At 45.4% G+C, this 21,571-nt stretch overlaps 1 protein-coding gene across 1 annotated transcript; it reads left to right on the top strand.

Annotated features, from left to right (window-relative positions):
- Nucleotides 1-1,757: 1,757 nt before the first annotated feature.
- On the top strand, nucleotides 1,758-20,851 carry RSPH9 (radial spoke head component 9; the record flags this gene model as incomplete). The annotated part of the gene is made up of 5 exons (XM_082307972.1): nucleotides 1,758-1,984; nucleotides 2,243-2,405; nucleotides 2,984-3,113; nucleotides 3,669-3,815; nucleotides 20,691-20,851. 5 exons carry the CDS (start codon nucleotides 1,758-1,760, stop codon nucleotides 20,849-20,851), a joined length of 828 nt encoding a protein of 275 aa, XP_082164098.1.
- Between the last annotated feature and the right edge of the window lie 720 nt (nucleotides 20,852-21,571).

Below are 21,571 nucleotides of genomic sequence, written 5' to 3'. Positions count from 1 at the left end.
ATTTCCTTTTTGATAATCTTCAGTCAAGACAGGCAAAGACTGGAGACTGGGTGGCTTAGAAGATCCATAACAGGCTAAAGAGCCTCTCAGCTGTTAGCATCTGGTTTGAATCCAGCTGTGGTTGACAGTGACAGAAATTCATTATGGTCTCAGGTTGCCTCTCTGACTCATATGAAATGAGTTTGGCTTGCAGTTCTACTCTTTACTGGCTGGATAATAGGCATAATCTAAAATATTAACACACGGTTCTAGAGACATTGGTGATTAAATGAATTTACAAAGCCTGGAAATTCCTGTTCCCATAGAGAAAATCAGACTATGGCACAGTGGTAGGTGACAGCATGGACAAAAAGTTTGCGGTCACTCCTGTGTGTTCTCCACGATTACATCAAAGAGGGGTGGCTAACATTCAGGAATCTGAGACGCTTTTTGTGCGGCGTAAGTAAAACTAATGGGTCAGATTGCGAGCTGTACAGCTCATTAAACATCGCACTTGACAGACAAGCAGGTGATGACTGTTACAGGCAGCGGTCCCAGGGTAAGTGTTTTCCTTAGAAGTGAACAGGAAACGGAAGAACAAGAAATCCAAGAATTTATGATGTGACAATGGATTGAAACGTAAGCGCACACACATATATTTGTTTATATAATGCACACCTATAAAAGCTTAAACTTCCTAAAGACATCAAACAGAAATTCTATTTGTCTAAGCAGCTGCACAATCTCGTTACTTATTTATTGCATTTTGTATTAAGCCAGATAGCAAGATTTTTAGGGCAGGAGCTGTTTCGTGGATGTCTGTCTCTACGTGATTCAGCAGAATGAGCCCTCAAAGAGTGATCCAAATGCCGTAATTTATAAATAAGCCACTTATTTATAGATGCACATGAGCTAGATAAGATCTGTAAAAATGACACTGTAAGTAGCCAGATTCAGAGGGGAGAGGTTGCTGCTTTTCATGTAAGAAGTGAGGAGAACGGAGCCCTTTGTGGTATCCCAGCTAAGGTGCAATACAGTTGTATGCGCTCCTGCTTTTTGGACTTACCTTTGGGTTTAGGCCTCTTGAAACTGAGAAACACCTATGCAGGACAGGCACCCCTAAGTGCATTCCTAATGGGTTGCTGCTTGTCAGTGTCTCTGGGCCTCGGGACAGGGTTAGCTTTACACAGGGCTGGCACAGCCAGACCTGCCGGCACGGCCAGACCTGCCGGCACAGCCAGACCTGCCTGCAGGCTCTCCAGGGCCCTGCTTTCTCCTTCGTTGCTCTAGAGGCAGCCCGCGGCTGACCCGCAGACGGCGCACAGCCTCCTGGCCGTGACTGCCCTGCTCTCCTCAGCTCCCCGCGGAGGGAAGGCCCGGGCCGAGGCGGCGGTGGAGCCGCACGGGAGGTGCCGTCGCCCCCCGCCTGCTCAGGCGCTGAGCTAGAGACCCCCGTCAGGCGCCCGCCCAGCGGCTCCCCTCCCGCCTCACCCGCGGGGCCTGCCCGGCTGGGCCCTCAGACCGAGCCGGCCGCCCTCTTGGGCCGGGGGCGCGGCCCGCCCGCCCAGCGGGAGAGGCGGCGGCGAGCTGCCGCCATTGTCCGCCTGCGCCCACTGGCGCCGTTTCCATGGCAGCGGAGAGGCGGGACCCGCCGTTGCCAGGGCGCTGACTTTGATTGACGCTTCGGGCCGTTCCCTCCAGCGGAAGCATGCCGGCACCTTTGACCCCACCGCCGCGCCCGAGCGACGGTTGCCCGGCAACAGGGACGCGGAGCCGCCATGGAGGCGGCATCGCTGCCCGCCGCGCTGGAGCTGGCGGCCGGCGGCGGCGCGGGGCTGAGCCCGGAGAAGCGGGCGGTGCTGGGGGCCTCGCTGCTGCTCCTCCAGCGCGACTACCGCTTCGAGCGGGTCTGGTTCTGGGGCTGCATCCAGGGCGTGCGCGGCGCCTACTACATCGCCGAGGGGCTGGGCCCTGACCGTGCCGCGCCCCGCAGCCGCCTTTACAGGTGCGGAGGCCGGGCTTCACCGCCGCTCCGTGCAGGGGACGGGCACCTCCCTGGGGAGGTGGGGCCGGGGAGGCCTAAACGGCCTCGGGAGGCCGGTTTGGGGGCTGGAGGGAGAAAAGAAGTGGGGGGGGGGGGGTCAGGGGGAGCTGCCCAGCTCTCCTGGAGGGAGCCTCGATGTGCCCCTGAGGGACCTGGCAAGGCGGCATCGAGCCCTGTGCTTCAGCGGGCTCGGGCCTGTGTTGTGCTTGTCGCTGGCAGCTTGAACTGCGTGGAATGGAGCCTCCTGCCACCCGCGACCGAGGAGATGGTTGCGCAGGCTAAGCAGCTGAAGGGCCGTTTCCAGGGGGATCCTTCTTTTGAGTACAAGTGCACTGAGATAAATGCAGAAGATGCTGAAAGATTGTTTGGAGATGGTAAGGAGGTAAATACAGCAAAACACTTCCAAACTCTCTTCGATACAGTTGTACCCCTCACACTGGACAGGTGGTGGCTCCTCCTCCTTGTTTGTAATAAGCAGCCTGAGCCTGTGCTCAGGCAGAATATATACAATTTCCCCTTTTCTGTCATTGTGTAGCAATGGCTTCTTGACTGAACTCTCACTTCGGTTACTCCTGGAGTTAGTCACAGCTCAGAAATATTCTTTCTCCTTTATGTTTTATTATGCACAATTGGTACAGATCCTCACTGCAGTGTTTGAAGCTTTACATAGGAACTGCAGGTACCATTCTTTATAACTGAATAGGCAAGTCATAAGTAGCTTAACTGAGAGGGAGGAAAGGATGGATGAGGGGAGGGACAGTTAATTCTCTGGTGAATCTAGACTGTCTACTTCTGCTTCTCTTCTTATGAGAAGAATGTCCGATTTGTGGTCCTCCTCTTAGTGCCGTTGGGCTCCAAGCTGATGAGTCTGTTGTGGTTTCTATTGTCACCTCGAGTTTATTTTCAGAAATGACAACAAGGAAAGCCCTGCCTTTAAAATTTGCCTAATTTTCTTTAAAGCCCATGATCAAGGAGGAGTCCCGCCTTGTAGCTACGATAGAACAGATAGACAGAGCAGTTGGTATCATCCCTCGGGGGGCATTTGTGAAGACTCCTCTTGGGTCTGTGCATGAAAACAGAAACTTTGAAGGTAAATTCTCATTGTCTTTATCAGGATCAACTGTACTTTGATCATAAAGGCTGTAAATTAAGATGACTTTCTCTAGCTGATGTTTTGATTTGAGGTTTATTTTTCTCTTGGGTAAGAAGAACAGGGAGGAGAGAATCCAATACCACTAATGTTCAGGTGCATGATTCAACTCTGGAAGGTGGGAGGAGAGTCAGTAATGACTCTGAGTCATTAAACCTGTAGTTTCATTTGTCTCTGTATAGTTTATGTCAGTGTTTAGCAATTATAGCTGGAGTGAATTCTCCATCTAGAGATAGGATGTAACCGAATGGGCACAAAGAGTTGATCTCAACTCATGGCTATTGCTTATCTGGGACTGCAGTTAGCATGGTCTGTAATGCACAGTGTCAGGAAGCACTGCCACCCATTTCTGGCAAGTCTTTGGTCCTCTGTGGAGTCCATTGGAGAAAGATTGTGATTCTGTCCTATGCTGTGAGTGAAACAATATGACATTCGATGGTATAATGTATGTTAGCCCAGCTCACTGTATTAATGGTCACCAATGGCTGTTTGCAGGTCTTTCTTTGACGGAGGCAAAAAAGTTAAGTTCCTATTTCCATTTTGCTGAACCTGTTAACCTGAAGAATAAAACCCTGCTGGAAAAGGCTGACCTGGACCCATCCACTGACTTTCTAGACTCTCTGGAGCATGATATCCCACAAGGTAAAGGTAGCAGAATCAAGGGGTGCAATGAAAGGGAAGGCAGTCCAAGTAGCCTGGGAAATACCAAGGCAACAAGATGCGGGTTACTGTGGAGTTGTTATGCTTGGGAGAAGCTCCTGTGAACTTCATCCTTTAATGTTGTAAATGTTGTACTTAATTTTATTTTTAAGCAATTTTTAAGCAATTATAAATGCTTACAGTGGTAAGATGTAAGTGTACCAGGGCTGTCACATCCTCGCAACAGGTCTGACCACATCAGCAGTTACCCCCTCTGCCTGAGTGCTGTATTCCCTCCTGACTTCTGTAAAGCCTGTGACAGCTGGTGTCCCTACCAGGAGAGATAACTTCACTAATGATAGAGGGAATTTATGTAGTTTGAAGTATTTCACACCTCTTGTCCCACCCAGTACTGCTGCTCTTTATCTAAATGGGCTCTCATTAACACTAAGCTGATATCTCTGAGGACTGAATTCAAACTTTCCTTTGATAAACTGTGCTAGAAATGCTGAAGTGTGGAATAATCTGTACTCTACCGGGATTACATACTGTGGAAGGAGAAAGGAAGATATGCATACTGGAACGTATCTTCAGTTCACATCTCTATGGTTCTGCTGGACAACTGTTAAATATATTTAAAGCCTCTTCATGGGATTGCTCTGGCAGGATATTTCTCTAAAGAGATGGAATGACTTATTTGTTTCTAATTGCTTTTTGCTGATTTGCTGCATTTTTTGGATTGGGCCAAGCGTTTCCACATCCTGCTGTCTAGAAAGATTCTTGGGACACAATCAGAACTTAGGAATAAAATAGCATACCTATCCTGGGGTAGCAGGATAGGATATTAGGCATCCTGTGCCAGATGGAATTGGCTGGCAGGACAGTCAATTGCCAGTGCTGTAAATAGCTTTTCAGACTTTGTCATATCTATCTGTCTGTCTGTCTGTCTATCTCTATATATCCCCATCTTTCCTTTGGCAAAAAAGAACTGAGAATGAATCTAGTGAGCTCCTGCCTGAATTCCAAACATTTTTGACTGTTCAGAGCATAAACAGCGCTAGAATCTAAACCATTGTTCAACTTACTGGGAGTGTCCTTGCTGCAGTCATTTTCCAGAGGTGTAGTTTGGAGAGACTGCACGTTTTTGCATGTTTTTACACACACTGGCTCATTGAGTTGGCCCTTTTGACTCAAAAAGGAGTATTGTAAGGGAGGTTAGGTCCTAGATATCTCCTAAGAAAATTTTAGCTGCAGTTTCATATAGTAGTTCAGGCATTGCTACTGTTTGCATTTTTTTTTCCCCTCTTTTTTTGTATGGTTTGTGGTAGGGAGACTTTTTAATTTTGTGAGGCCTGAAACCACAGAGCCACTGAAGCAGGACATAAGTCTGCCATGCTTTCTATGTTTCCACTAGAAAACAGGCACCAAGGGCTGAGAGCCTGAAGGCTAATTTGCATCACAGAATTGGTCTTAGCCACCTTCAGCTGTGATGGGGAATGGCACCTTTCAAAGATTACAGATATCATTCTGCAGCGTTATGTATCCAGTTCAAGGGACTAGGCAACTGGCAGGTCATGCTGTATGTTAGACATGAAGATGGCGGTTTTGTTGATGTCTTTAAATCAAATTTGACTTGTAGCTGTATTTCCTATCTATCTGCAGTGGCAGATAGAAAGTGGGGCTCAGCAATGCCACTGTCACGTTTGTCTTCCTGTGGCAATCTGAGGTCTGTGTAAGTGTGAACCTTTGTCCCCTTCCCGGGAAGTTGTTGCTGTTTTAGTGCAGATCTTGGTCTCCACAAAAAAAGTTACCTCTCAAAGACTACCTGAGCTCAAGTGCAGCTGAGTGCTTTTTAATGGAGGAGAAGATTCATCACAGTGCCTGTGTAGCTCTGGCTGTATTGTCCTGCTCTTTTTTGGACTGAACCTGGGGATTGATGGAATGAGCTTGTCAGGCGAAGGAAGTAAGACAGGAACTGGTTACAGGGTCAGCAAGGCATGTAGCCTCTCTAATTGCACTCTATCACATGCAGATAGGGGCTCTGACATTAAAGAAAGATCAACCCACCCCCCCTTTAACAAGCATTCATGTTGCCTAAAGTAGTGGTTGCTTGTGAAAATGTGGGGACAAAAAAGAACAGAGAGCAGACACAGGCTTTCTGCTGATTTTATCACCATGGCTCTGCCAAAATCACGCACTCCTGGCTGTAAGGCACTCAAGCTTTGGTTCTTGGGTTACCTTCCTTCAACTCTGCCAGTGCATGTTGGTCCTGACCCAGAGCAGGCAGTGCTTTTGCTATGTCCTGACATGTTGTTCATAGCTCTGGCAAATCCCCTCACTTTGACCTGAATCTTTTCTTGCCTTTCCTGGCTAGATCCTCTCTTGAACAGTTATTGTCAGAGCAGAGGTAGGAATTCTCGGATCTATTGCATCTAGAATTGTGACTGAAGCCAGAATTTTCTCTGCCCTCAATGAATACATAAAAGGTGGACTGAAGGTGAGCGACATCTGGGTGATGTTCCCCTCCCAGCCTGCATTGGCTAGAATTTCCCTAGCATCTTAAAAGACCTAAAGAACAGGACTGAGCGATTAAGGGCTGATTTTAACCTGTCTAAAAGTAACAACTCGGTTGAAACAGTTTTCTTTATTGGAGACTGAGCATCTGTGACGGCTGTCAAGGGGGTAACTGTCATAAAGTGTATGGTGTGTCATTATAGGAGAGCAGAGGTGTCTTACAGAACGGAAAGTTGGAGGCAGAGAGAACATTTTACATGATAGCTGAGAGGTGGGAAGAAACGAAGTTAAAACTGGGTTGAATGAAGGAAACAATGGTAAAAGCAGAGAGTTTAGTGCAAGATTGGAAAACCTGGAGTTTTGTAACAAAACTGTCTGCCACCCTTATCTTTACCAGTGATATCTGTGGTGATTGCAGGTACCAGATTCTGTCTGTGTGTCTATCTATCAGGTTATCTGTGCACTTTAAGAGTTCAGAATATGTTGCTGCTCCTCCCCTAATCATACTGTGAGTCTGTCTGTTTTTTCTTGGTGTCTCAGCTCCCAGAGACAAGTGACTGCGTGATTTAGCTTTTATTAAAAAAATACATTTTTTAAAATGATTGTAGAGAAAAGTGGGAGAATGCAAACCCTGTCTCAAAAGCAAATTCAATCGGTTTATCCCCTTTAAAATCTTCAGCTCTCTGAGCCAAACTCATGAATTTGAGTGGCCTGACTCATGATTTTTGAACATGGAGGGGTTGTGATACTGATCTTCTGTCTCCACAGTATCAGATCATGTAATGCTTCATTCTGATCCAAATGGCCAGCTGGCTAGAATATTGCATGCTGGGATCTGTAGGTTTTGCTGGCCATATGTCTGCATTAAAGATAAGCTTGTTTGCTCTAGTCTAAGCAGACAATCTGCTCAACTTTATGCACAATTAGATGTAGCCTTTCAGCTGCTGGCAGATTGCCAGCCTGGTGCTTTCTGCTGCATGGAGTTCGGCACCCTGGGCGATAGCATTTCAGGAACTAGAGTTGTGGCAGTTTTACATGTGCTTGTAGATAATGGAATGGCAAAGCAGATAGCAATAATTCCTAGGATGCCTACAGCATTTTCACTTGATGACCCAACGTTGTGTAGGTATGAAATAATAGTCACTTTTCAGGCATTGGCGCGATGGGGAAAGTGAAAATAGAGGGGGAAGGTTGATTTTATTGTGACCATGGTATCAGATCAGGGAATGCTATATTCTGCAAGGATAAAGGAAGGGGATGGGAGAAAGCCTACGGTACTAGTGTAGAATGGAAAGCTTGGAGAAAGTAAAACAGGGGATGGAGAATTCAGTTCTTTGACGCTTTCAAACTACAGTTCAGAAAAGCAATAACTTGACTCTGAAGGTTTGTTACAGATTACTGACTCAGATCACTTTGATATGGAGATAGGGGACACCAACAGGGCACTGTTAAAAACTGATGCAGGAGGGGAGGTATGTCAGAGGCAAAGGGAAAGAAAAATGTAGATAGGAAAAGATATGAGTGGAAATAGAATTTCTATGAGAAGAGTTTATTCAAAATTCATGAATCCCAGTCAAGAAATAGCTGCTTTTGGCTGAAAGCCTACCACAGTTCACTGGTGGAGTAAAAGTAGGAATTAGAATACAAAAAACAAAAACAAAAACAATATAAAAAGAAATGCAGAAAGTTGTGAACCGTTAATGATTGATATAAATTGGACTTGTTAATGAGTAGAAAATGACAAAGGAAGCCAGGATAACCTGAAGTAATCTGTGACAACTGCAAGGAGGATTTTTTTCAAGTATGTTGAGAGGAAAAGAAAGCATAGTAATGGTACTGGAAACCGTCACTAACTGGTGATGGTAAAAAGGCTGATAAGAATGTGGAAGGGCAGATATGCTCAATAATTTTTTTCCAGTTTGTTTTTGGAAAGAATATGGACTCACATCAAATGAAGACAATAAAATACTCTTTCAGACAGTTTTCAGACTGTTTGCTAAGGGAGGGTAGAGTTAGGCAACCTTTTCTGTTCCTTAAAAAATGAAAATGGCAGAGCCAGATAAGTTACTCCTGAAATCATTATCTCAGGAGACTCGTGGCATACTTAGATGCTAACCTTTAATAAATCCCAGCATTGCAGATATATTCCCCTAAACTGATCTTGATTAGTAGCTGTGATTCAGAAATCACTGAATGACTGTATTTCTGGAAGGGGTCAGAAGGGGCTTCAGCTGGAACCAGTGCCAGTACTGATACTCTTCAACTTATTTATAAATGATCTAGAAGTAAAAGATTGGTGGAGGGACAAATAATGACAAGGGCAAGACAGCTACAGAGATCTGGCAAACTTGGCTTGCTTAAATAAAGTATGTTTTGATGTAGCTACCTGCAAAATCACGTATTTAAGAGCAGGGACTGGAAGCCAGATTTGTATTCTGGAAGCTGTGGCTCTGAAAGGAAATCCAGGCACAACCCACTGAACATCAGCTCCCAGTCTGATCCTGAGACTTAAAAGGTTAATTTGATCTGTAGATGTATAAACAAGGGCGTAGCAAATAGGAACAGGGAGGTGACTTTACTTTTGCGTATACTGTTAGTGGAATCAGAACTGGATTACTGCACATTGCAAAACTGGAGAGCTGCAGAAAAGAGCCACAAAATGATTCAAGGGCTGGTGAGAGACATAAACAGTTCAATCTGTTTATCTTACGGAAAAGAACATGAGAATGACTGTATTACACTGTGTAAATACTCCATGGAGTTTAAGTATTGGGTACTGAAGGTCTATTTAGTATAGCAGAGAAGGGCATAACAAGAACCAGCAGCTGAAAATTATAGCCAGAAAAACTAAAATGAGAAATTAGGTACAAATTTTAACAGTGAAATGATTACCAGCTAGCAAGAGCAATGGATGAGTCTGTGCCTGTTGCTATCTTAGCATCATGCTGGATGTCTTCCTGGGAATTTTGTTTTAGCCAAATGCAAATATAAGTTGCTAGTCTCAGACATGAGTAATTGAGTTCAATTTAATGGGTAGTGGTATGCAGGAGTCTAGAAAGATGATTTCCTGGTATGCCTGACTGTAAACTTGATGACAGCTGTGGAGGGTGATTTTTAGCTGAGGCTTCTTCATTGTCAGTGACAATAACACAAAGGTGACAATGGGTTCCTGAGGCAGTGACTCTAAACACAGCACTCACAGTACAGCTGGCTTTGCTTCCTGAGCTATGATGCATGAGGGCTCAAAAGAGGACTGAGGAGATTCCCGACTTACTGCTGTCTATTGTGGAGGCTGAACTGAGGAGCCAAGACTCCTCAGATGTAGTTGCTGACTCTGTAATGCTGGGAGAGATTTTTTTAGCATCATTGTAAATGGGTATACAGTGACAGGGTGGATCATGGTGAGTGTTGTCCACTTGTTTCAAGATTCAGCTAGAGGAAGGGGAGAAGTGCCTAGAGAGAAGATCATTTCAGCTCCTTTACCATTTTGACTGTGGAGGAGACGACAGTCACTCAGCCTGTATCTCTACTTCTTCACCCAAACATGCAGTGTTTTTGGAGCATTCCTTATACAGCATTACAGACAAAAGGATTTATGGCTATTTTCCTGGCTGAATACTTTGGGCACTAGCCTTTCTGTAAACTTGCTTAACAGTAGCCTGCGTTAGAACACTAACCTCCTGTCCTTTGAGCTTCATTAGCATGCTCTTTATTGGTTTAGCAAAAGCTGGTGCTTAATGGGCCCTTGAAGATGGAGATATTGCATTTCTAAGGGGGAGATACTTTCCTTTGGCCACTCTCAAGGGCCATTTTGGTAGCCCCATCTTGGCTGCCCCAAAAGCCCAGGTGCTAGAAGAAAGAAGGCCAGGAGACACAAACGTGCTTTATCTCCATGCATTAACACAGCTAATTAACTCCCTTTCCAACCCCACTCCCCCCCCCCCGGCGATTAATCCCCTATCAGCCTCAGTCTCCAGCCATTTCAAGAGTCTGTGTCTGCAGAGGTATTTACAACCCCCAGCTAGCCAGCAGAGAGCAAGTTGGTCCGTTATCAGAGCTCTAAGACAAATGGCTGCCTATCTCCCCAGTGGCCTTGCAAAATCCAGCAAAGTGCTATGCTGTGCTGGCCACCTACTTTCACAGAGCCTCCCTTCTCCACTAACATTTCACAGATGTGACCTGAGCCCTCCCCTTTCATTGCTTAACAATAAGCAGCACCTCCCCAGCTCTGTGAAAGCTGAGAGCAAGAGCACTTTACTTCTTAGCCTGCCAAGAGCCACATGGGGACAAGGCTTTTCAAGCTGTCTCACTGAAATCCAAACTAAAAGACCCATAATGAATGAGAGGGCAGTGCTTCGTGTTAGCAAGGATAAAAAGAGGTAGCCAAAATGTAGACCGAAATACCTCACAGCTATCCTCGTTCCTGGTTAGCAGAGGTGATCCTTAGGCTTGGTGAATGTGTGAGACTGAGCTACAGTATCCCATGGAGTTACCTGGCATTTATACAAGTGGTTTTGACAAACGAGCTTTATAACACAGTGGTACAGAAGGAGTAAAACAGATTAGTGTGCATCAGAACAGTCAGCCTTCAGATGTGGGAATCAAATCGAATAGCTGGCTTAGTGGGTTATTAGTTGAAGCATTGGTACCTGAATTTCTCTTTTAAAACTGAAGTCAGCCATCCCTAGAAATAATTCCAGGATGGCCGTAGCTGCTACCTGCCAGCAGGGCGCACTATGGTGCCAGCATTGTCAGTGCCGAGCACAGAAAAAGAAAGCACAGAAAAGTAAAATGAGAAAGGAAAGCACCAAGAAGAGCATCAGATTGAGAAGGTGAGGCCTGAGTTCCTAGACTGTGTGTGGTATACTGACCTCCTGAACTGTAGGTATGGAGAAGAGACTGTCCTTTCCAAGCTTGGGCAATTTCTGGAATGGTCACTGGACCTTTCAATAGCTTTCTTAGCATCCTTAGCGATCACAGGCACGGACATAAACAAATACGGAAGTGTGTCTCCTACATACTTCAAAAGTAGAGACACTTCACTTTTGCTAGTGATGTGTGGACTGGGGAGCCTTTAGAGGCTGTTAAGGCCACTCCTGCAGTGACCCAAGATTGTTGCCTGGGAGCAATACAAGATGTTGTTCCTCCTACAGCTGGGGCGCTGCCAGCTCAGGAGTTCAAGATCAGACTGGAACCTCTCACGTGGCAGCACAGCAGGAGGACTCCAGAGCAAGCTAGTGTTATAGCTTTTGACTGGCTGTCCATGGTCTGCCTTGATTTCTGGAAAGGAGTCTGTTTTCCTTGGGCTTTGTGTCTATGGGTAATAAAGCAGTGCATTCACTGCTTTTGGGTCCTGGGTCTGTATCACCTCAGGGGTCTTGTTTAGTCAGAGGTCTTGGATGAGTTTATACTGGAGCAGGGCTGCCCATCAACTCAGAGCTGTGGTGGAGTCTTTCGCCCTTCTGACTGCTGCAGTGAAAGAATGAGGACAGAAGCAGAGTCTCTGTAGCAACTTTCCAGGGATTGTATTTAAAGATTTTCCTCCTCAGGAAAAGAAATCATTGCCCACCCTGTCTCCATTTCAGCTCCTGGTTCATCGGACATGAAAAGGAGATGAACTTCTTGCTGAACTGACAGGAAATGCTGGTAAAGCCTCTTAGAACTAGAAGTTGTAGTTTTATCACCACATCAGTCAGCCTTGGCCTAACCCTTTCTCTAGGGAATGATGAAAAATTACTTGCAGGGGAAAGCGTAGGGCAGTTTGTGTGTCACTGAAGTCAGAACAAGGTCAGCTTTTGCTAGGAGTGATCTATTTCTGAAGGGGCTCTGTGTAAGGAGTGGAAGCTCTTGCCCACGCAGCAGTTGGCATTGGTGCCACCCCTGCCTATAGCTTTGCTTTGCTGTTTGCTGCCCCTTGGGCCGTAGAACTCTTGCAGGGAGGAAGTCAATGGGCATTGTCTTGTTTTACTGTACACAAATACCATATGGATTGAAATTCTGCATGCTGAAGGAGTGCGTGGCTGTGTGTAGAGGGAAAAGGAAAAGGGACAGTTCGTCTAGGGGTATATCTGTAGAGCAGTTGTGCTGTGCAGAGATAGCTAGGCTATCCCAGGCACTAGAAGATGCTTAGCGATCTTTAGTGTTCAGAATTAGCTTGAATATCAACACAACTGCACTGTGCTGTGTGGTTATGCTTAGTGTGACAGTCTTCTCAGAAACTGGTAAACTCTTCAGGTAATTTGGGACAGAATTCATATCTAGTTTAGTATGAAAACACTGACAGTTTATAATCCGTGCCATCTGTTCTTTGTCCTAAGCCCTTTTAACTAGTCCTGCTAATTTGATGATGAGGTAAGAAGTACAACTGGGGGACTGGCAGGGCTTGTAGCCTTGCCCCTCCTGCAGGAGAGTGAATTGGATGTGCTCTAAGCATTCGGTGGGTTTTGAATCCCAGCATCAACTGCTTTGTGTTCTCTCAGAATTCAGAGATCAATGTGAGGTTCTTTGCCCCTAATCCAGCCCCTGTTCATCATTATCGCCTCCTCAAAGTGGCCGGTGCTTTGTTATCAGGAGAGGCAAAATCTTACAAGGTGGCCATAATCTCCTCTGAGAGTCAGACAGATATTCTCCCGTGGGTAAGAAAGTGACAGTGACCGAAAGCTCTAGGGGGAAGCAGGCTAGAACAAAGCTGTCCATTGCATCCTTTCATCAAACTGTTAATCTTTCTTTCAAAGACATCACATTTGCTGGGCGACAAAAGCCCCAAAGAAGCTGAATTGAGCCTGAAATCCTGTAGCAAGATTTAGAGGAAGCGTCTTTCATTCAGAGCAGGGAGGGGCGAGAGACTCCTTCTTTTTCTTCCTACCAACCAATGGGCTCACAGAAGCCCACGAAGGTGACGGATTAATGCAGGGGCTCCCCAGGTAGATGCTACGTGACTCCTGGCACGCTCCAAAAACGTTTCCACAGCGACCAGCTGAAGAAGAAAGATGGAGTGTGATGGGATCCAGCATAAACCTGTGCTTTGGAAGGAGGGTGCTTTGCCACTCTGAGAGATTTCTAAATTTACTACAGAAGACCCAAGATACAGTGATCTGTGTTGTAGTTGTCAGAATCCAAATAGCAGGGATTTTAATTAGTTGTTCCTATTCCTTGTAAGTTTTGATTGCATATTGTCTTGCTGTTTCCTCTAGTGCACAGCCCCATTCCGAATCTTTGTTCTGGATGCTTTCTGTGCAAAGTCTGCATCTTTTTCTTAACAAAAACAACAACAACAATAACAACAAAAAATAGTAAAAAGGATTCTAGCTCTATTCTAATTATCAGGTGGATTTAGGACTGAAGGGCAAACTACCTGGGCCATAAGGGAGGCTGTAATTTGCTGTGTGCTAGCTTTTTCAGGTCTTACCATCCTCTGCTGCTCATTTATGTCTATGTATTGTCCCTTCTTTTGTCTTGGCATTGCTGGCTGTGCAGCCAGATTCCAGCTGGAAAAATAACTTTATTTTTGGCTACACTATTTTTCAGCCAGATCGTTTCCCTGGCCTGGTTCACTGAGCAGTAAATAAACACTTCTGTGGCCTCTATGATGGAAGAGTGATGAGGGGGGGAAATAAGGGGTTTGAGGGCAGAGGCTGCTTCAACTGGATTAAGCAGCACTGTTGTCAGATGTCTAAGCACGGCCTAAATTTCACCCAGTACTCAGAGGCACCTGAATACTGTGCATCTGGGACACCATTGCAATCCCCGAGTCTTCCTTGTCAGCAGGAAACAGGTACTTTGTGTGTAAATGGAAGGCCCAGACCTGTCTTAATCATTTGTGCTGCAGAGGCGTCCCCAGTGGGAGAGGATGATGAAGAGAAAAAGCCTCTGAAGTAAGATGATTTTACTTTGAGGTTTGGGCACGGTTGTATTTGTATGTCAAAGGCATGGCAGGCATTAGGACCATGCAAGAGCTGCTTGGCAGCATCTGACTGTTTGTAAGCTGTGCCTTCCTGGCTCTGGTGGCTTTTTAAAATAGTACTGAACCTGCAACCAGTCTGTGTTTTTATTTAATTATTATTAAATAGTTATATGGGGAATTGGAAATATTGACAGCAGTGTTAACATATGGGGTGCAGGTGGTGTGTCAAGCAAATGAAAGAGATTTAGTTTGCAGCCAGTAAGTGGCATGAAGGAGTTTGAGCCCCACGTAAGAGTGTTTGGATGTGTCCTTATGGCTGGTAGGCTGTGCATGAAATGTCTGTGTGGCGAAATTTGTTGAGAGCCACAGCACAGTGACCTTTCCTTACAGCTGCTCTGCTTTGCAATTTGTCTTTGTTCCCTACAGACAGCAAATTAGAAGTAGGAAGCTCTTCCCAGTGTAGGATTTTCTGTTGGAGGGAAATGGAAGCTAAATCCCACGGGTGTCGTGTAGCTTTGTCAGAGCTAAGTGCTTGGGGTCACGCAGCCAAGCAGCGGCTGCATTTGCAGAGGGAAACGGTTTTGTTGTCCCTCTCTGGGTGTTAGTATTTGCCCTATAACTCAGTACTTCACTCTCACTCAGGACTGACTGCAGCAAGATCTGTTATAACCTGCTCTTGTGGCAGCATATTGTGTTAATGGTAAGTACAACCGTGCTGTAGCTGCTTTTCCCTTGAGACATTTCCTCCTTTGAAGAGGAATTGATAATGTCACTTTTATGACCCTCTGTGAGCTTTTGCGACATGGAGCCTCTGTATCAGGCTGTCTAGCTTTTAAAGCTGTTTCTTCTCAAGCTTGCACTGAAATGAGGCACTGCTGAATCACCTCCAAAGCAGCAATGTTATGAGAGGTCATACTGAAAGTGGACCAGTTACGGCAGGAAAGTTCTTCTGCAAACAGCCCTCTTAAAAGGCTTTTGTTTAAAACCTAATGTCTCACGCACCCTATTGCCTCTGTGAATTACAAGATTCAGCCTGTAGCTGAGACAGACATGGGGGATGAGACAGGGATTTCTATTGGCGACTGGAAAGGAAGAAGAAGCTGAGAAGGAGGTTGACTTTTGAAATTCAGCCCTGGTGTCCTGGCAGCTGTTGAAGGGCCATAAAAAAGGCAGTGGTTTAACACTGGGTGAGCATCAGGATCTTCAAAGCACTTTCTTGTTTGGGAAAGATGTAAGGAACTCCTCAGAATTCCTGCTTGTGTTTGGAGGGGTGGAGGCTGCAGCCTGATCCAAAGAGGGAATAGGAAGCTCCAGATCTTCATCCAGCGGATATTTTTCCCATGCTCTTTCCTCCCACACAGCAGCTCCCTCCCTTCCCTTCTGGAGCAGCAACAGGCAATAGTTTCAGCACAGACAGTGCTTGGCTTCCTTAGGTTTGCTGGGTGCAGCTTAAGAATTAACTTGCTCGTTAAAAAAAATGTATTTTGAAGAATGGAAACCTCACCAGAGCAGTGTTACTGTGAGAAATCTCTAGTGTGAGAGCAATGACCTCCAGTTCCCTGCACCTCAGTGAGCTTTGCATGATGAGTGAAGTTAACTCTGCTGCCTGATTTGGGGACAATGCAGGCTACAGCTCACACATAATGCAAGTTAAATCAGTATTTAACTCTAGGAAAGCCAGCTTTTACTTGCTGTCTCCTAGTTCTAGTTGTATTCCCTCCAATGCAAATAATTATGATTTTAAAATTTTTTTCCTGACAACTTTTATCTGGGAGTCTTGGTGTACCTTACAGACTGATGCTCTGAGCTTTCCAGCCTCCCAGTAAGAGACATGTCTGACACAGGGGCAATGACGAGCACAGGGAATGCCATGGGATATTCTGAGCTTTGGGTTCAAAAACGATTTGAACCCAGCATCCTGCTTCTGCATTTTTATAGTAATACAGACCTACATCTACCTATGCAACGATTTTACTCCAAGAACCATTTGTCATAGCAGGGAAGTTTAAAAAAAAAAAGAAAAAAAAGGATAAAAGCAGCATTTAATTTTCATAATTCTCCTCATCCCTTTTTGTATTTTTGAAATAGTAAAATATAGCATTTCTAAGGCTTTCTCTTGAAGGAGGAAAGAAGGCATATTCATTTTAAGCTATTATTTCATACTGTTCATTAGGTACTGATTAAAGTACTTTTAGAGTGATTTATGACATTGTTATTTCAAACTCCTACAAGAAAGGTGGGCCTGAAAAAGCATCTTGTTGTTTGAAGATTGTGAGACCTGAGCTGTGATGGAAGAGAATACAATTGTCTTGGCTCTTTCAAGGAGAACAACTTTCTCCATGTCTCATGAGTTCAAATATTAATTTTGTTTTCTGGTCCATTTCCTCAAATGCTGCTAATGTGGTGAGGTATGGAAAAAATAAGTACTGAGATAATGGGCCCTAATTTCTTCCTTTAAAGAAAACAACTAAAATAAGCAGATAGGTTCTAGAACTTTAATGTGATGTCTTCTTAGGAGGCAGACACCAGCATTGTGTATCAAATGCAGTTTCTGAATGGGTTTTGTGTGTTGCAAAAGTCCAGTCTGGAAAAGTATACTGAATAAATCACCTTTGACAGCTGAGTTAGAAATACATCCCCAGTGATCTGGTTAGTAAAAGGTGGAAGGTGGCACTGCTGCTGCTGTTTGGCTCTGCAGAATAAAGAGCAGCTCTATGATCAATCATCATTCCGGCTGAAAACAGGATCTGAGTGAAAATGACATTACAGTTTCAGGCAGTTTCTTATAATTTTTCCTGTCCTCAACCTATGTTGTGTCAGTCCAGTTGGGATTGCCCTTAAGCAACGTGCTTGTTTTGTTCAGGTCCTCATTTCACAAGAAGACATATGCAGCATCAGCAAAACTTTGTTGTCCATATTTGCATAGACCTAGATGCAGAGTCAAGGATCAGAGAAGAGCTGGAAAGTATAACAACTTAATATTCCCCAAAGGTGTCACATTTATGAAATGACAAATTTGAGCCCTTTGAGAGTTTGCAGCTTGGACAGACGGTAGGGAAATGAAGCAGCTGCATGTCACAGCCTTCAGAGATCTAGTATGAAAGTGAATGGACCCGTCTTCAGTTACATCTGTCCATTTCTGCCAGGTGTGAAGGTGCATGGAAAGTTCCTTTGATCAGCAGTTAACTGCTGATGAATACTCTGCAGAGATTGATAAGCCTGTGTGACACTGGGTAAATGTTCTGAGCAGATCATGGATCCATGTACTGTATTGCCCCAGAGCATAGATAGGGGATTTAATCAAGTTGAACTCTACCTTCTCTGCAAATTTGTCCAAAAAAAAAGAAGTCTGAATGCAGATACAGTTCCTGAGAGCATTAATATCCCTGTTTTCCCTCTCACCTTTCCCACTTGTCACGCTCCAGGCATTTGTTTTTGTTCTTTGTAAACACTTTGGGGCAGAGGGTTCACCTGTGTACATGAGCATATATATACAAGCCATCACATGGACCCAGGCTGATGGATGCTTCCAGTATGTTGGGAGGCATTAGCAAACTAGATAATCCCTAAAGGCTTTCACCACCAAGCAAGGCAAGGCACAGTCCTATCCTTCACAGACTTACTTCTCAGAGGACTGGTGCTAAATCGAAGACAATGAGAGTTCCTCATTCCATTAGCTTTTTGTTAGAGAAACTCTTCCAAAAGTTTACAGTCCCCCCTGCAAACCGGTGTGTAAAGCTGCAGCAAGAACCACCAGTATTTGGATGAAGGGCTTGCAGATAATTTCTCCAAGTTCAAGCTGCAAGAACCCTGCACTGAAAGCAGTCAGTTCAGTGTTCAAAGGCGAAATGGAGAAAGTTATTTGTCACAATTACATTCAGACCTATTTGCTTGCCGCTTGTTGCTCAACACCCTATGTGTAGTCTAGCTACTGCCACTAGCAAATGCTGAAAACTTGTAGTGGCAAAGTTCAAGAAACTGTTTGAAAGCTTGTCCTTTGACAGCAGATGGCTGTAGTGCTTCAGCCACCGGATGATCTGCCTAGTAATGAAGTGCTCTTCATCTGGGTTTCCATGCTATCCGAGTAGCGAAGTTTCTTAAGAATATGGAGATTTTGTTGGAGACCCAGTCAGTCAGAATTTGCAATCCCGGTGTTTTTACTCCAGGTATGACAAAGATCCAGTTCAGTTTGTGTCCGTATGAGTGGCACTGGAGAGACTGGATGGGAGATTGGGCTTGCCTTGTATGTGAAACCACTGCTTGTGAAGACACTAGCTTGTGTTTTAACTAGGACCTGTGCAAAGAATGTCACAGTGCAAGGAAGGTGAAAAGATGGCACACACCTGTACTGATTCCGCCCTATATTAAGTAGTGCTTTGCTTTACTGTGATTCCAGCTGTTTGTCTTTAGTGGAAACATGTTGCTGAGTGAGTCAGAAGTAAGCTCTTCAGTGCAGAAATCTCCCGAGTCTTTCAAGACTGTGAATGCCTCCTTTGTACTGCTATCCTGCAGCCAGAGTCTGTTTGTCAGAAAGTTCAGTGGCTGTCACGGAAGGTAGGGGTTCTTGCTGTTCATTTAGCTCCATGTTTGAACATAACTGAAGAGGATACTTTGAAAGGTAACAGATCAAAGATGACACAGGACTTGTGTTGTGCATATTATGGTATAATGAACCTGTGGAACTTGCTACTGAGGTAGACAGGGGAAACGACGGTGTCCAAGAAACTTTTGAAAAGTACAGAAGTACAGAGAAGAGAGAGGTAACAGGTGAGCAGCACGACTTGCAACAACTGGTTTTACAGGGCTTTGCATTTGTTGTTCCTTTCTGATTCTGCAGACACCACATATACATTTCCCCTCAACTTCCCTCCTCCCTCAAGCCCTCAACTACCGTAGTTTGCCATGAACTGCATAAGAGACTACACGCAGTGCAAGCGCGCGTGCGAGAGCCCAAAGCTAGGCAAACCTACAAAGCTAGGATTGCCCAGCTGGCTGCTGCCTCTTGGCTGCCAGGCAAGCCCAACAGCCTGGCTTCCTCGCAGCTGCTGGCAGGCCAAACGGCTAGCTTCAGGAGCTGCAGTCAACCCCTGGGCCATGTCCTGTGGCGACCTGTTGTAGGACCTTGCGGTGTTAAAGCCCTTCAGCCCTTTGTTGGATGTGACTAAAATTGGCCAAGAGTCAGAAGTTAGTGGGAGGGGGAGGACTGGCAGCTGACAGCAATCACAGAAGCCCTTCCCCAGGCTAACCATGACATGAGTAAGCATGAGTCATAGCATAAATTGATGAGCCTAAAATTGTCTACAAGGATGAATACCGTCTAACTGGCATTATGGGCTTTCTGCTTACTCTGGAATTGGCAGATTTTGGCTTTGGGTGCAGGCTGACCGCTTGACTCTAGGCCAATAATAGCCTGACAGCTCCAACTGCATTTTTTTTTTTTTAATCTGGGGCTGCTGCTTTTGCTTTTAGATGGAGATTCAGCAGGAACCTTCTTCCCTACATTGTAGCCTCTAGGCATTACTGATTTGGTGCTGAAGCTGGCATTTTCTTCTCCTGGCAGCTCCATGCCCTCCGGCACTGAATCCAAGCTGATGCTCCAGCCCCCTCCCCTCCGGCATTGTTCCCAGGCTGTCGTGTCAGATGCAAAACAAATACTCAGTGGCTCAGAGCTCCTTGCATCCAAGAGAAACTGCATTTTCACACTGGCTCTGAACCTCGTCTGCAGAGCCAAAGCAAAATTAATGCGGAAACTAATCCCTTTGCCCCTACCACGCACATCCTCTTCAATGGTGGAGCCAAGAAAGACTGAAGAGAATTAACCTTTTCTGTAAATTTCTCTGAGATAGGAAATACCCTGCTTTTCACTTTCTCTTCTTCCTCTTTCCTAGTTGCTGCATCAGGGAAACCAGTCTTCCCTGGAGCAGGAAAGCACCTTCTTCCTCTTCCCATTACTGATGCTATGAGTTTATTTTAAGAAGAAATTTCGTACCTGTGCAGGATTGCTATAGCTAGTCTTGGCTCTCTATAGCTATTAGCTAGACCAAGTAGGTGGCAGAGCTTGTTAGAGTAACTGCCGCCCACTCAGAAGCAGCCAAGAATAGCGGTAGCCTCTCCTAGGGATCAAGTATTCAAGTCTGGAGCTCCACGGGTCCCTTCCTGTGACGCATATGACATTACCATCATAGCCATGGGAATATGCTACTGTGTGAAACTAGACACAAACATCTGGAAACGAGGGTGGCCTGTGATGCTGGACTGACAAGAGAAGAAAGGGCATCAAGGTTTCTGGTCTCCCCGACTTCCCTCTTTTCAGGTGTCACAAGCTCCGATGCAGCCTTACGCACTGTTAACGGGTCAGGCAGAACCCCCCGCAGCCCTCCTCCCAGCGCAGGGACAGCTTGCGCCAGGAACGCTGCCTCTTTCTCCTTTGCAGTGACTCATTAGCACATGTTCTCGCGCAGGCTCCTGGGCTGTCCAGCTAGAGAAGGGAGGCACCGTGGTGGTGCTGCGGAGCCTGCTGTGGCTGGGACTGACCTTCTACCATGTCCCAATGACCAAGCAATACGGCTACGTCTACTTTGGCACTGGCGAGAAGAACTTAGATCTGCCCTTCATGCTGTGACTCTCCTGCCTGGGACGAGGACTCGAGAATATTTAGATTTTACATTTAGGACATTTTTGTTTGCTGCTTGTTCTAATAAATGTGTGAAACCTCTGCACTTTGAGCAGGATTCTTTTGTGCCTGGACTCTGGCCCTGATTCTTTTCCTAAGACTTCACTGTGTGCAATCCTCCCTCAACTACAGATTAAATTCCCTGTGTCACTGCAGATCCTTTAGATAGTAACGAATGGCATTTTCTTCCATGACGGGTGAAGCTCGAGGTCAGAAATCGAACCTAGGCCATCTGTCTGATTACAAACACACCACGCTTACACAAAAACTAATTTGGAGACAACATGAATGAATGCCTGCTGACACCCATGAATGACAAACAAAAATAGAGTTGGAGTCGGAGTAGAAAGCTGATGCATACTGTAAGGCATCAGTACTAAACTCTGAACTCCAGAAAGGCATATTGAAGAGAGTATTTTGTTCTCCAGGTGTTAGGTTTCCCCAAAATTAGAGGGGTCTTTCCAGCTTATGGCACTAAACTGTAGAAAAAAATTAACTGTGGGCATCACCTAGCCTTTTGCAAAATGTGCTCCTTCAGGTTCATCTCAAGGCAACGGTTTAATCCAGCTCCCTGGGCTAGAAGAAAGAAAAATCTTTTCCTTTCTGAAGGGCTGTAGGTTTCAAAGCTTCATAAAATAGAGACAGTCAGCCAGAGATTTTATCTCGGTA

Source organism: Platalea leucorodia (genome assembly GCF_965183815.1).
Source record: "Platalea leucorodia genome assembly, chromosome: 3".
Lineage (NCBI taxonomy): Eukaryota > Metazoa > Chordata > Aves > Pelecaniformes > Threskiornithidae > Platalea > Platalea leucorodia.
The sequence above is the reverse complement of the archived record's forward strand: the minus strand, read 5'-3'. Positions and strand labels throughout refer to the sequence as shown.